The 15,643-nt window shown below is 35.4% G+C and overlaps 1 protein-coding gene across 5 annotated transcripts in view; it reads right to left on the minus strand.

Annotated features, from left to right (window-relative positions):
* The window catches only part of LOC114416643 (uncharacterized ATP-dependent helicase YprA), a 19,574-nt gene extending 4,153 nt beyond the window's left edge, over positions 1 to 15,421 (minus strand). For 4 of the 5 annotated variants that reach the window (XR_003667519.1, XR_003667517.1, XR_003667516.1 and 1 more), the window contains exons 1-27: positions 15,148 to 15,421; positions 14,188 to 14,898; positions 13,810 to 13,915; positions 13,607 to 13,704; positions 12,708 to 12,863; positions 12,295 to 12,363; positions 11,936 to 12,058; positions 11,700 to 11,849; positions 11,438 to 11,569; positions 11,279 to 11,358; positions 11,079 to 11,173; positions 10,920 to 10,987; positions 10,615 to 10,716; positions 10,442 to 10,515; positions 9,438 to 9,545; positions 9,180 to 9,255; positions 8,828 to 8,964; positions 8,554 to 8,713; positions 8,284 to 8,460; positions 8,026 to 8,142; positions 7,756 to 7,911; positions 7,275 to 7,442; positions 7,063 to 7,175; positions 4,233 to 4,356; positions 3,928 to 4,023; positions 3,693 to 3,755; positions 3,504 to 3,611 (exon numbers count right to left, since the gene is read on the minus strand). Coding sequence is in view for 1 of the 5 variants with exons in the window: in XM_028381592.1 (XP_028237393.1) it covers positions 3,588 to 3,611; positions 3,693 to 3,755; positions 3,928 to 4,023; positions 4,233 to 4,356; positions 7,063 to 7,175; positions 7,275 to 7,442; positions 7,756 to 7,911; positions 8,026 to 8,142; positions 8,284 to 8,460; positions 8,554 to 8,713; positions 8,828 to 8,964; positions 9,180 to 9,255; positions 9,438 to 9,545; positions 10,442 to 10,515; positions 10,615 to 10,716; positions 10,920 to 10,987; positions 11,079 to 11,173; positions 11,279 to 11,358; positions 11,438 to 11,569; positions 11,700 to 11,849; positions 11,936 to 12,058; positions 12,295 to 12,363; positions 12,708 to 12,863; positions 13,607 to 13,704; positions 13,810 to 13,915; positions 14,188 to 14,898; positions 15,148 to 15,312 (3,648 nt within the window). In the remaining 4 variants the exon portion in view is untranslated. Of the gene's footprint in view, positions 1 to 3,317; positions 3,612 to 3,692; positions 3,756 to 3,927; positions 4,024 to 4,232; positions 4,357 to 7,062; positions 7,176 to 7,274; positions 7,443 to 7,755; positions 7,912 to 8,025; positions 8,143 to 8,283; positions 8,461 to 8,553; positions 8,714 to 8,827; positions 8,965 to 9,179; positions 9,256 to 9,437; positions 9,546 to 10,441; positions 10,516 to 10,614; positions 10,717 to 10,919; positions 10,988 to 11,078; positions 11,174 to 11,278; positions 11,359 to 11,437; positions 11,570 to 11,699; positions 11,850 to 11,935; positions 12,059 to 12,294; positions 12,364 to 12,707; positions 12,864 to 13,606; positions 13,705 to 13,809; positions 13,916 to 14,187; positions 14,899 to 15,147 lie in introns of those variants that run through there. The other variant, XM_028381592.1, reaches the window with a different exon arrangement.
* Between the last annotated feature and the right edge of the window lie 222 nt (positions 15,422 to 15,643).

Consider the following 15,643-nt stretch of genomic DNA (forward strand, 5'->3'; position numbering starts at 1 on the left):
TAAATTCTAGATTCAGCACATACCTTCCACATGATGCCTAACAGAGATTGGTTAGTCAAGTTCCAAGAGATTGAGGGTGGTAAAGTTTTGATGGAGAATGATGGTGCTTGTAGCATAGTTGCTGAAGGTACAATGCAAATTAAGAGATTGATGGTACTGTAAGAACACTAACCTCTCCTAAATTCTGCAAGAATTTAATTTCATTAAGCACTTTAGACTCTTGGTGGTACATATCAAGGTGAAGGTGGAGTCTTAAGAATTTCTAGAGGTGCCTTGATAGTTGAGACAGTTGAAAAATGGACTATATATCTTACAAGGCAACACAATCATAATAGCAGTTGCAGTTTCTTCTATTTCAAATCTTGACCAAACTCGTTTGTGGCATAAGAGGTTAGGTCAAATAAATGTAGGATGAATGAGCATTGCAAGAGAGACTTGGACATCGAACTTGGAGGCTAGATTTTTTGCGAGCATTTTGTTTAGGGAAAACAATGTAGAGTAAAATTTAGCACTGGGGTTCAAAGAACACGAGGGACTCTTCATTATATCCGTTCAGACATGTGGGTTTGTCAAATGTTTCTTCTCATGGTGGAGCAAAGTACATGTTAACTTTCATTGATGATTATTCACAAAAAGTTTGGACATAGGTTTTAGAATAGAAGAGTGATGTATTTCTCAAATTCAAGCGATGGAAATTTCTAGTGGAGAAACAGATGAAATAGGTCAAACAACTCGAGACATAATGGGTTAGAGTTTTTTAATAGGGAGTTCAATGAGTTCTGGTCACATGAAGGAATAAATTGGATGGAACTGTAAGACATACACCACAACAAAATGGAGTGGCAGAACAAATGAACACGACATTGTTGTCAAATGCAGGCTTGCCCAAGTAGTCTTGGGACAGAGGCAGTTAATACTAGTTATTTGGTGAATAGATCTCCTTCTACAGGTATTAATTGCAGCACTCCTGAAAAAATATGGTCAACCTCAACAAATTATTCAATTTTGCATGTTTTTGGTTGTCCAACTTATGCTCATAGTGAAGAGAAGTTGGAGCCAAGAAATGCATATTTTTGGGTTATCAAGATGGTTTAAAAGAGAAAAGCTATAGGATCCCAAGGAATAAAACCTCCTGATTAGTAGACATGTGGCCATTGACAAGACAACCATACTTAACCCACGAACACATGGGGACCATGATAATAAAGTTGAAGTTCATGGTGCTAGCATAAAGGTGGAGCTTCAAATTGAAGCTCTTAAACAAGAACAAGAGGAGACACATGAAGAGGCCACATTAATAGAGTCTGAGTATATATTGGTTAGAGATAGGCCAAGAAGAATTATTAGACCACTTCAGAGGTCTAGGAATTTTCTCGCTTTTGCACTCCAAATGGTAGAGAGCATCGATAAACAATAACTCAGTTCATTCCATGAAGTAGTTAATTGTGAAGAAGCCTCGCAGTGGATTGGTTCCATCAAAGAAAAGCTTGAATCCCTCCCTCTATAAGAATCATACTTGGGAGCTTGTTGAGAAACCAACTGATCAAAAGATTGTTGGTTGCAAGTGGAAATTCAAGAAGAAAGATGGTGATTTGAAGTTGAAGACAACCTTTCTCCATGGTGGTTTGGAGGAAAGAATTTATATGCAACAATCAGAGGCGTTTGATGTACCAGGAAAATAAGACCATGTGCATCTATAAAAGAAGTCTTTGTATGGCTTGAAGTAGCCACCTAGGCAATGGTATAAACGATTTGACTTGTTTATGATTGATATTGGGTATTAAGAAGTGAGTATGATAGTTGTGTTTATAATAAGAAATTGCCCCAAGATTCTTATATTTACTTGCTTCTTTATGTTGATGATATGCCAATTGCATGTAAATATTTGACTGAGATTAACAAGGTGAAGACACGCTTAAGTGGTGAATTTGAGATGAAGGATTTGGATCCAGCAAAAAGAACCCTTGGTATGGTGATCATACAAGATCAAAAAGTTGGAAGGTCGTGTTTATCTCAAAAGAGTTATAATGACAAAGTTCTAGAGAAATTTGCCATGCACAATCCAAAAGTGGTTAGTACAAACATAAAAAGAGGAGTTCATGTCTTGAGTGTCTTACTCTAATTCAATTGGAAGTCTGATGTATGTCATGGTTTGCACTAAAGACCAGATATTGCACATGCAGTGACTGTTGTTAGTTGTTATATGGCTAATCCAGGGAAGGCTCATTGGCATTGGCAAGTTGTGAAGTGGATTCTTAAATACTCAAAGGGTTCAACTGGAGTACAACTAATATTTGACACAGGAATAAATATAGTTACTAGTCATGTTAATGGATTTTGGGACAGACTAAGTTATCATGATCGTATGATGTCCTTGACGGGTTATATTTTCACACTTGGAGGTAGTGTTATAAGTTGGCATGCGATTTTACAATCCACTATTGTGTTGTCAACTACAACGGCAAAGTATATGTCAATTATAGAAGCGATGAAAGAAACTTTATGGCTTAAAGGTTTATTGGTGATCTTTAAGCTATAAAGCTTCTTTCCCTGCTTTTTGCTTCCATATACGCTACGTATGTAGTTGACAAGGCAATAGTGGACTGTAAAGTCGCACGTCAACTTATAGCACTACCTCCAAGTGTGAAAATATAACCAATCAAGGACCTTCTACAATAAAGATAACATGCATAGTCTGAGTCACAAAATCCATTAACATAACTAGTAACTTCATTTATTCCTCTGCCAAAGATCAGTCATGCGTTAGTTGAACTCTTCAAGTATCTAAGAATCCATTTCAGATTTTGCCAATGTGTTTTCACTTGATTAACCATATAACGATTAACAACACCCATAATATATGCAATATATCTAGTCTAGTACAAACCATGTCATGCATCAAACTTTCAACTACATTAGAGTAAGGCACTTGAGACGTGAACTCCTCCTCTTTTATTTGTGGTCACATTTTTGCAAATAACTTTAAATGAGCAACAAAAGGTGTACTAACTGCTTTTGGAATATCTAGTCTAGTTTATTACTTGGTATTTTTCAATTTTTATCCCAAATATTTTAATATAATTCCTTCTTTATCCTCTCTTAAATGAGGAAAAAAGGCTCATAATTATTATATTATTTTTTGGAATTTTTTAATGCTACACTTTATTTTAATTATTACTCTATTTATGTTATTTATTTTAATTTTTAATAAAATATGTAATCTTTAAACAAAAATTGATAAGAGTTCAAAATTAATCGTAAAACACTCAAAACTTAATTACTTAAAAAATGATTTTAGTCTACAAAAATAAAAAATATTATACAAACATGTTCTTTGCTATTATTTAATATATCAATCAATTCCTACATTATTTTCACGCTCAATGTTATTTATTTGAGAAATGGTGAGGTACATTTAACTGTTCTCCTAACTAACCACCAAGGAGACACATAATAAGAACAAGTTCTAAAGTGAGATTGGTTCTAAATTTAAGAGTAAATACCTTATTCACTGTTTGGAGGAAAACTTCATAAGAGCTTTTTCCCTAACTTGCCTTAAGAATAACCAAAGCACATTCTTTGAATTACTAGTTCCCTGCATCCAGAATACCCTGAAAGGACAACTTCACTGGTCATCAAAGTGGAATTTGAAAGGCAATTATCCACTAAAAATCATGAGGAAATCAAGTCACCTTGATGATCATGATGGCTGCATCCTTGTGTAAAACCTCGTTATACTCATGGCAAGCAAAGCTCTACAACATGCAAAAGCTATATGAATACTAGATGCCAAATTTGGATGCAATTTAAAAGAAATAAAACCACCAATCAACTGTCAACTAATTTTCTTCTAAACCAAAAATAGCTGGCAAGTTCAATTTAAAAAAAAAATGGAAAAAATAATTTAAAAATAAAAACAATCCAGACCTGAACGCAATTAGGGCAACCTACTTCCGCTGAGCAGCAGCAACATGTGAGAAGCTCTAGTGCAGCTGCCAGGAACTTTGTGAAATAGGGTTGAACCTATCAAAGATTCCAAAAATATTATGAGGTGAAAGTCTGGTCATCGATTGGCACATTGGAAGATTGTTAAACCAGAAACTAGTACGACTAAAATCTATTATAACGGGTTAATTTAACATCCAAATGTACAAAAACATCAGAGAAGTATTAACGAAAATATAAAGCAAGCAAAATATCATCTAAATAGCTAGACTGGTCAAGTTATTTACCTGTACTGAAATTCCACACCCTCCATGATGTTGATCATATATTAGAATTCTTTCAGGGTAATATCGGCTATCATGAGGGTTTGGACACTCAGGAGCCAAGTCAGACAAGTTGCACGTGATATGTCTGCAAGCATATGCATCATAATATATAGACATATAATTAATAGGAATTACACATGATGAGAAAGAACAACAGTATCATGTAGTAGTATAATGTCTTAGTCTAAACGCCCACTCATTTAGCAAGACAGAATGTAGTAGACTAGTAGGTACTGCCAAACTAGGAAATTTTCGCTTCCATTGTTAACTTTACCCAATACAGGGTCCAGAGTGCAGAAAAAGTATGATTTGTAAACTACGACATCTCAATGAAGAGAAATTCACAGCCACATTCCTTACTTTAAAAACATGAATAAACAAATCATAAAAGGGAAGCATCTGAATACACACTGACAATCAACTTTATAATTATTATCTTTTATAATCATACTCAAACAGAAATGCCATAATCATATTTGACCTCTAGGGTACCAAGTACTAATGAGTTAGACTACTACTGAGTTAGTTAGTTAGTTAGAGGGGTTTATTAGATATAAATAGAAGAAGGATAGGAGAGAGGGGGATCTTATCATTTGTAGATTGAGCATTAGCTCTTTGTGAAAGGAGAAATCCTTTGTGAAGGGGAAACCCTTGGGGGAGAGTTTTCTCTCCTATTTTCTGTTATTTTCTTACTAGTCAATAAAATCTTTTATTTTCTTCCTCATTTCAATTCTTGGTTCTTAACAAATTGGTCCGACCTACCAGATCTTCGAGGGAAAGCTCATGTTAGAGATGGAGGAAGCGCAAATTTGGGCTAAGAAGGTGGAGCTGCCAGCGTTCATGGGAACAGACCCAATTAATTGGTTGGATTGCTAGGGCTGAAAAATTCTTTGAGGTACAAGAAATTCCTTTGTTCCATAAGCTGCAATATGTATCCATGAGCATGGAGGGTGCTGCAACACATTGGTTCTACATTTGGAGCCAAAGCAACCTAGATTCAGATTGGGAGTCATTTTCCACAGCTTTGATCAAAAGATTCGGAGATCGCTATGGTAGCCACGTCTTCGAGAGATTGAGTATCTTGAAGCAAGAGAAGAAAACTGAACAGAAACCCACATCAAAAAATGGGAGACTTCCATAGAGTTCTTGAAAGAGAGGACCAATATTTCAGATTTGAAACACATGTTGCGCAAGATATTGAATGAAGAAGTTGATTCTCATGCCTCTCAACAAGACAAAAATAGCATGGAGGGAAGAGGGTCAGAATTCAGTGAAGCAAAGGCTAATTTTTGGGTAAGAAAGGTGGAACTACCCAGTTTTGATAGAAGCATAGACGGGGGAACTGATTTGAAGGGTAGCAGTTTTGAGTGTGACAGCGACCCGTTGCAGTTCTTGAAATTAGAAAACAGAAGTAAAGAAGGTTCAGTAATCAAGAACCACACCCTTTGTGGTGGAGAAGAAACCAAAAATGATGAAGCAAAATTAGCAAGAGAAAAAAAGATTGAAAAGGTTATGGATGAAGAAGTTGATCCATCAATAAAGAGGGAGAAGCACAAGGAAAATGGAGTGACGAATGTGGGCTGCGAAGACGATTTTCTTGATAACCCAATTATAGATTTGATCAAGAAGGAAGTCGAAGCTGGTGATTCAACCAAGCCACATTGTTTTCAAGATTCAGATTTCCATAAAAAGATTGTTATGGTGAAACAAAAATCATTCATGAAGGTGGTTGGAACAACAATGGTGCTGGAATCTTGGAATGTCAACTTGTTGGGTGAGCCTTTAGCATTAAATTTTGTTGCATCTATGGCTGACAACTTAGCCATGGAGCCAAGGCAGAAGGAATGTACTGAGCCAGTCAATCTGATTAAAGTTATATGAAGTCCACCCTTGTCCCTCCCACCACTGAAGCCACCGGACTTCAGTTTGCATGCAGGGGCAGTGGGTCTTTCCCAGTTAAGCTACAAGGGGTGCAGTTGTCTTCCAGCAATCAGACAAAACTGTAAGAAGTTTCAGTGTGCAATTCCAGTTTTCAGATTCCAACCTTGAGGACAAGGTTGATTTTTAGGAGGGGTGTATTGTTAGGATATAAGGAGAAGGAAGAGTTAGTTAATATAGTTAGACTACTAATGAGTTAGTTAGTTAGTTAGATGGGTTTATTAGATATAAATAGAGGAAGAAGGATAGGAGAGAGGGGGATCTTATCATTTGTAGATTGAGCATTAGTTCTTTGTGAAAGGAGAAATCCTTTGTGAAGGGGAAAGTGGGAAACCCTTGGGGGAGAGTTTTCTCTCCTATTTTCTATTATTTTCTTACTAGTCAATAAAATCTTTTATTTTCTTCCTCATTTCAATTCTTGGTTCCTAACAACCAAAAAATGTTGAGGTTTGCTAAAATTACATTAAACTCCCTTGCTTGTCATACACCTAGTTTAGAATTGTCAATAGGTAAACCCTCATTGTAGCTTTACATACAGGTGAAAAATAGAGATAAGGGAGATCATTGTATTTTATGAAAAAGGGATGAGCTGACTGTAATTGAGGACAATAAATGAATAAACCCAGGAGACTTAGTATAACTGACTCTAGCAATGATAATATTGTTAATAACAATAATGGGAATGGGTGAGAAGGAAAATGGCAAATGGAGGACATTTAAAGAAAAAACAATTAAAAAGAGCTCAGAATATGCAGCCACGTCAAAAACAAAGTTTATGAGCAACAGTACACAGAACTTGGATGGAAAAAATAAGACTTTTGTATATACCATGCTGATATCACTAGAAACTTACAAAGGCACTACATGTAAAATTGCATGTGAAGCAGCATGCAGACCTCCACGGAAATCATAATTTTGCTTGCTTACTGCTTCTTTTATTGACTGTGGCACAGGAACCCAAACTGCCTACACAGATGCATAGAACACATTGATGTCAGAACAAACATAGATGCCACATAAGAATAATTAAAGGTCATTAAAAAAACCTTAAAGTACTCAAATTACCTGTGACTCATATGAGTATTGAGGAAGTGCGAGATCAACGGCATCAAAGATTTGATTGCTTCCTCTCCAAATACGATAAAAGCCAAACCAAGTAGTTGTTACTTTGCATACATCAACCCGGGCATTTGTTTTTGGAAACATGTTGGTTTCGACCTTGACTGGATAAGCCTGGCAATAGCAGACATGTGAGCTTTGAAAGACCTACCTATTCCTAGTTTATGAAATTATGTAAACTACATACAATTCTACATGATTTATGCAATATATTAAGTTTGTAGATCTTTACATTACTGACATTCAGGTGGTCAGGCCATAGCAAGAAGTTAACAATAAATCATAGTTTTCCAAAGGATCTGTGTACACGATCTTGCGCAAGTCTAAAGAACAAGAATCAATAATGTCCAATTTTTAACTATAGTTATATGCTATAAAACTTATAAAGATAATCCAAATGATCTCAGGGTAGCAGGAGATTACATACAATATTACCCCCAATGACATGAATATCAGTGTAATCTCGAGTCTTTGTATAATACTTTAGATCAGCCTCTTTGCAGAAAGCAGTTTTGTTAGATAGATCTATTTTTTCAACCAAATAGGTTTTCCCCTGGTACATATACACAGCACCTTCATATACCTGAATCAAGTTAAATACACTTTATGAGATAGGAATAAGAAACAGAAGCCAAATTACCCTTATCTAGTAAGCAAAATCTATTTTTCAAATATATCAATAACAAGAAGTCACAACCTGAAAGAATGCCTTGCTTTCCTCTATCTCTTCAAGAACTTCATTTTTTTTCTGATCTATGACACTGTATCTTAAAGTTTCAATTGCTCGGATATTGACTGCGTGTGAGGGTAATTTCTGGAACATAGAAAGCACCATGAGTAAACAAGAAAAAATGATAATCTTGCAATCTCCAAATATTTTATAGAGCTCAATAAAGAAAAAGTCAATTAGAACAGACAGACATGAAACCTATTTTTTTTCAAAAATCACATATACCTCTGGACCAATGTAGTTCCATATTCTAGAAGAATCAGATGATAGAACAGAACTCAAGTATCCTCTAGCTTTTAGAGAAATTATGACACTCTCCAAGCAAGGACCAAAATATTGCTCATCATAGTTCACACTCAACGGGTGTTCATGAGCTGCACAGACCAAATGTTGTTCAAGAACCTGAACAAAAACTGTCATAATTAGCATAAACCCTTCCATTTGTTCAAACTCAAAATAGATAATCTTGAACAAGAATAGGTCAAAGTTAAGAACCTGCTTGTTTTGGGAATCAACATGGCAACATTCAATTGGTCTTTCAAAGAGTTTCTTGGGATGTTTCATGAAGTATTGATCAAGAGGCCCACCAAATGCAACGTAGACAGCAAGAGATGGTCTATCTCTCCTCCCACCTCTACCAGCTTGTTGCCACAAGCTAAAAGGATAAATGATTTAAAAGAAAGTAGAAAGGAAATTGGATAATTCCACAGATACAAAGCTATTAAAAACGTTTAATAAGTCATGGATATTAAAGCAACTGGGAAAATACCTTGCAATATTACCAGGAAATCCTAGATGCAGAGTGGCATCAATTTCTCCAACATCAATGCCCAACTCAAGAGCATTAGTTGCAGCAACACCACATATTTTACCACCAAAAAATGAACTCTCTATTTTTCTTCTTTCCTGTCAATGTGAAACAACCAGCATTTAGTCTCGGAGAACCAATGAGTAACACATTAATCAAACCAAAAGAGTTAGCCCTACCAATGGATTGAAATTATATATGGTCAAAACAAGAATCTAATTTACATGGAGGTTCATTACTTTTCTACAAAACTTCATTAGTGTGTGTGTGTGTATTGAACTAAGGCTAACATAGAATCTGATAAAAGAAGTACCTCTGCAATGTAGCCACCACGATATGCACATATGGAATCCACCAGATGCGGGGCTGTCTCATGAAGAATCTCACGTCTGTTTTATTTTACAGCAATTCAAATTGCATGACATCTTCCTTTTAAACCACTAAATAACCATAAACTTAAATCCCAAAATGGATATCATATAACAAGAACAGAATCTAAGAAAAGTAAATCATCCTATCACAATATTGATTCTACTAAACTACACAAGTACATGAAATCGATTTTACATACGCATAGGATAAAACAAGCTCACAAAGTTTCCGTGATTTACAAAATGCAATACAGCGAAGACCATGCTGAACCATTTCTGCAAAAAGGCGTGAAACATCCACAATCGGGCTGCAAAAATAACAATAGGACACACAAAGTCATTAAAACTAAAGATACTTTAGAATACTAAAAACCCTAAATGTTTACAATTCATAAACATATTAAGCATTCAACATTTTCATTTTTACCCAGCATGTTAAGTTGATTTGGTGGTATGCATTAATTCTAATATGGAGGAAATTGTAAATTATATAGAACTCTAATTGTTTACTGTTATAAATTTAAATAAACTGTTTTGAAAAATCTCAAAGAGGCTTTGTCCACCAACATGAAAGTTAATAGTTAGAAAAACATTGATTCCTTTTTTACGTGTATGAAAATATTAAACCTGTCCAGGGTATGGACAAGTGTCGGGTTTCAAAAAAAAAAAATCTACCAGCAAACAATTGCTCTCTCCTCCATTCCTAGCCCATGTTTCTTTTTCTAGTTAGATATAAAACAATCCCATACCTTCGCATAGCGAAGAGCCTCTGGGCAATGGGGTACGAAGTTTTTTATATAAAACAATTCCTATGCTTTCACATAACAGCTTAAGCTTTTAGGAAAATTGATGTTTAACATGGTACTGGAATCTAAGATAAAGTGGTTAGAAGACAAAGCCTTGCTGCCTCATTCTTCAATTTTCATAATTAAATTGAATATCAGCCCAAGGTCAAATAGACCATATGTATGGACCATGCTTTAAGCCAAAATGGCTCTTGCATGAGGTAGAATATAAAAGGTATAAAATCATTCTCGGGAATCCATATAATAACTTAAGCTTTGGGAGGAATTGATCAGTACCACACATTATTCAAGCTGAAACTACATTCCAGTGATTAAAGCATGCAGGTAACTTAGCATAAGAATGCATGAATCAAAATCAATAGTTGCAAAGTTTTTTCCATACATATGGGGATCATCACCTTGAGCGAACAAAATTTGCACTTTCATCTGCCAGCTCATCAGTACTCTTAGAAAACTGAGTCTTTTTAATGATCTGTGGTTATGTAGCAAGAGAATTTAGCTTGTAAAAATGTCTTTAGTTAAGAAAATAAAAGCTATATAACTTTACAAATACATTAAAATTTCAACTGACAGCTTTTGGACGCAAAGCAGGATTCCAAAGGACAAAAAGTTTCCTTGTAGATGGACTTCCATCATTCTGAAATAGCTCCAGAGTAGATAAATTTGCAAGTTCCTAGGACACAGACAATTCACTGCTTAATCTGATTATGGAAGTATAGCGATTCTAAGAAGAATACCAAATAACTTATAATTCAAACAAAAGACAAAATAAAACATGCATGCATTAAAAGTCAGGTGCGTATGTGACTAACAGCATGGTAAAAAAATGTAATACCAAGTGTATGAAAAAAGTGACTACTTCGAAAAATTATTTACCATAGAATGCTGCCGAGGATTTGCAGAAGTTGCAGTAGAAAAAACAAAAGAAGGAACAGATCCATATACTGCACGTAGAAGCAAATTGTGGATTCATATTTCCATTTAAAATTTAAATAGAAAACTTTATATGGAAATGTTTCCTGAAGCTCCACAAACCATGTGAACAGAGTCGTTTTAACCTCCTCAATATAAGTGCAGTGTGACATCCAAATGCTCCCTTGTAAGTATGAGTTTCATCAATTACCACAAACCTATTGGTTAAGATGGAGTAAACCTCAACACAATAAGAATCCATTAAGCAATATTCCATATAAATACCAAATCAATATGGTTGATCAAATACTCCATATAACTACCTTAGGTTTGATAAAATCCGACAAAATTGTTGATGGTGGGGCAAGATTGATATGTGTAACATATCTGGATTTGTGATCAACTGCAGCAGCATAATATAAAATGAAGCACATTTCACTGGAATCTATTTGGTCTAAAGGAAAAATTAGTTAATAAATTACCAATCTAGAATTATCACGTAGCCACATCCTCTCATTGTGAGAAGTGTCCCCATCATATATTCCAATATTTAAGTCAATATCTAATCCTTTTGTCATGTGTAACAAAGCTCTTAGTTGATCTTGAGCCAATGCCTGCATTCATGAAATATTTTAGCTATCTAATTACGACAATCCCCACCAAAAAAAGAAAAAGAAATATTATGATTATCTGGAGGCATTTAGATTTTAGAATTGAGAAATTAAATGATAAACTACAACAAACCTTTGTGGGAAATATGTACAGAGCAGATGAAGAAGAATTATTGGACAACACTTCTAGAACTGGTAGGTTATAGCAAAGGGATTTGCCACTAGATGTCATTGTAGCCACAGCAACATTGTTGCCATGAAGGGAAGCTTGTATAGACTCTGCCTATGTGAACCAAGCAGCAGAAAATATTTGATTGAGTGAGAAACTATTAGCTTGGAAGACACCATTTCCACATATTCACGTTGTACCTGGTGACTGTAAAATTTGGAAACTCCAATACACTTCAGCACAGATCTCATTTTCTCTGATAGTTCAATTGGGATCTCACTGTAAATCGCTTTTCTGGCACATATGTCTTCAATATGCACAATCTGCATTCACCAAAACCTTCATAATGTAGTTAATGTAGCATTCGGTACTAAAAGAGCAAGACATTCCCTGATACACATTTATGAGTTAAAAAAGAACATTAATTTTGTCTATAAAAACATTATTGGTTGTGCATAGTTGACAATGCATTATTGTCATCCAGCAAATCATGGTGAATTGAAGATTTCATGTTATATTCCAAAAGCCCAAAAAACTATCACTATAAAATAGAAAAGACCTGTCCTTCAGATCCAATTCCTTTCTTAAGATGATCAACCATGTCCACAGCCAGTAATGTCTTTGTATCCTGCCAAGCCAAGAACAAGTGATATAAAGTAATGCAATATGGTCTACCTTAATAGTAGAATTTCAGCAATATGTACACACCTCCTTAATCAATATATTTCAACATGCAATAATTTCTCACAACCATTTCTTTAAACATCAAACCAAATTTCTGTTGGAAATTTCAGAAACAAACACCCCGATTTAACCTTTTAAATAGTAAAGCTTCTTATTTGGACATAAAAAAACAGACATTTTATTTTCCTTTAATGCTTTCTTTCATTATCTCCTTGCATCAGATAAACTTTGGCTGTACACAGAAGACTAAAAGTTTAAAATAAAAATGTAACATAGATGAATGCATACATGACACCCAATATTGTTTAAGCCAGGTTTTGAGGTAGTTTTGCTTCTCTTTACACGTTTTAATTTGTCTTCTTTTCCTACAAAATCATGGTCCTTGACAGCTGCAAGCAGCTCTTCCAAGGAAATTCCCACAGTCATCTCATCTCCAAATTCAAACTGCAAATAAGAATGCACATTAGTCAGCATCTCTAATATTACTGATACACTGTTCCTAATGCAGGAGCAATTTGAAAATGTTCTTTTATGATTTTCTTAGTAGGTTTTATTTTGACTTTAAAGTGCTTTATCAAGTCAGTGGTCACACAACTAGCAATAGCATGTGAGTTTTCAATTAGGTTTAGAATTGAGATTTATAGACTCTGAAACATTGGGCCAGGTGAGTAAATGTGTACAAATCTAGTATAAACAATCCTAAAAACCTTTATTATCATCTTTAGTCATCGTATTACAATTTCAAACTCGAAAGGTTTCTAAACATTAGAACCCTCGTATTATTGTTCCACTTCAATCTATCCTACTTCCCAAATTCTATCACTTTAGTAACTGTCTACCATCTTTTTTCTGCATCAGTTCCTTCAGCAAAGAAAGTTGCGTGTTTTGCCTACCTAATAACTTGGATTTTATGAATTAACAGCATACAGACATAATCCAAACACAATGCCCTACTATAAAAAGCCAACTATTTGCTAGTGAAATTTGTGAATTTAGAATGTGAACAAAAAATTCCACACTATTAAGTGAAATATCAGTCGCAGTTCAGGCATATGGATGTATAAGATACAATGCAAATTCTATGATACTAGTACAATCAAGTTTGGTTCAGGAGTAATTGTTTATCTGTCAAACATAAATGGGTCCACAATGGATCATTCATGCAGGTTAATGTAACAAAAACATACCGGAAGCTGCTCAAAAGCCCATCCTAAACTTTTTCTGAAAGAGCTATCCCTTCTCTTCAATGTACTGACAATCTTTGAAACATACAACCACTTGCGCACTATTAAACAAGACATGTCAAACAAAATAGAAAAAACTCTCCTGATGAAAACAAATATTAGTAAATATAAGCGTGACAAAACAATAGCCAACATCTTCAATATACCTCTTTTAGGATTGTCTTCAACTTGATCATCATTGCCAGTTGCATTGTTAACAACAATGACATCACCAAAATTTGTCTTTTCTACTTCATCTCCAAAACATACCAGCTGCAAAGGGATTCAATCCACAATTTAGAGCAGGAAAATGAAATACACTATCAACATTTCACCACTGCAGACAAAGTATAACAAAAAGAATGAATGCATTCAACGTGAAATAACTACTTCAAGGAACAATCCCCATTCCTACAACCTCATTGTTAGCACATAATAGACATACCATCATACCTCACAACATGAATCAAAAGGGAACAAGCATGTATAAAACAACAAAATGCCACCACAAAAATGAAAATGAAAAACAAAACCAATCAATTTACATGAGGACAAAGTAGCGAAAGAAGCTTTATGTCATCAAGGCCAAGTTTAACCCCAAACTTCGCAAGCTCGCTAAGCGCCTCTTCCAGCAGAACTAAGGTCAATTCCCTACGCTGCAAATAAAGAAACGTGGAAAAAATGTTCACAAATGCAAACGCCTTCACGACTATCTTCAACCACGGTGAACAAATACACATAGCAGCATCACTGACACGTTTTCTCAAGCCACCACCACCACCTCTTTTTTCACAAGCTTGTTTCAACAACTTGCAGTGTCCGAGAGGCAGGTCCGATAAGCAATTCACAGACTCCAAAACCTTCACGAAAACCTCGCAATTATGCTCTCCAAGAACTCCCTCACTACTATCTTGCAATGTGTCTAATATGAGATGATATGGAAGCTCTATCTGCTTCTCAGAACCCAAACCCGCTATGGATTGTGTCTGCAACATTTCCTCTTTTTTTGACTCGGAATTAGAGGCATTGTCGCAGTTCTCAGTGGTGTCGTCGTCGTGTAAAAGTGACAAATCCTCCTTTATGGTGGACCACGTGGAGTCCGCGAGAGTAGTAGAGGTTGGAACATTCGAAACCGTGTCCGATTCGTGGGTTCGAGAAGGTTCCTTTTCCTTCTTGGCAAAGGGAACGAGGACAAGAAACTCGCCGTGTTGGATGGGGAAAGAGCCGATTTGAGTCTGCAATCGCAATTTGTCTCCCTGAAATCAGCAATGAGAATGTGTTAGTTAGTAAATGACGTTATTTATCGAATTGGTGGTAAAATAAAAAATGTCATTGCATGTAAAAAAGAAGAAGAAGAAGAAGAAGAAGAAGAAGAAGAATATCAAAGCCCGTCTAACTCAATTGGTTGAACAAGATCGTTTAGTTATTCTAAACTCTCAGACATTATCTTCCATTCCTATAAATAAAAAAGAAAAAAAGAAGAAGAAAAAAAAATGAAAGTGTGCCTTGAAAAAGAGGTGGAAATTGGGGGAGGTGGTGGCCGGAGGGAAAGAGCGGTTGAGGAGAAGCTTGAGGTGTTGGACGGTTGTGGTGGGAGTGATGGGAAGAATGATGGATTCGCCGGTTAGGGCACGGATTTGGATTTCAGCATTCTCGTTGTTCTCTGTCATCGTCCTTCTCTTCTCACTACGCGGGAACTTGTGTTGTGTTGTGTTGTCGCTCGCTTTGTGCCGTTTTTGTTTACCATGGGAAGCGGAAACTTATGTTGGAGTAATGAGTAACCGCTGTCAAAAATCAAGTTTGATACTACTGCACTTTTACCAATAAGTCAATAATCAATCAATGACAGAATGAAAGTTTTTTTCTTTGACGAAAATATGTATTTGGTGTCTAGGTAAATTGAATTTTGATCCTTTTAAAAAATTACTGAATTAGTTTTTGGTTTTTATGAGTTTTAAAATAGGTTTTGTCACTACTTATTCATTATTATTATCATGTGGT

This window comes from Glycine soja, chromosome 6, assembly GCF_004193775.1.
Source record: "Glycine soja cultivar W05 chromosome 6, ASM419377v2, whole genome shotgun sequence".
Classification (NCBI taxonomy): domain Eukaryota; kingdom Viridiplantae; phylum Streptophyta; class Magnoliopsida; order Fabales; family Fabaceae; genus Glycine; species Glycine soja.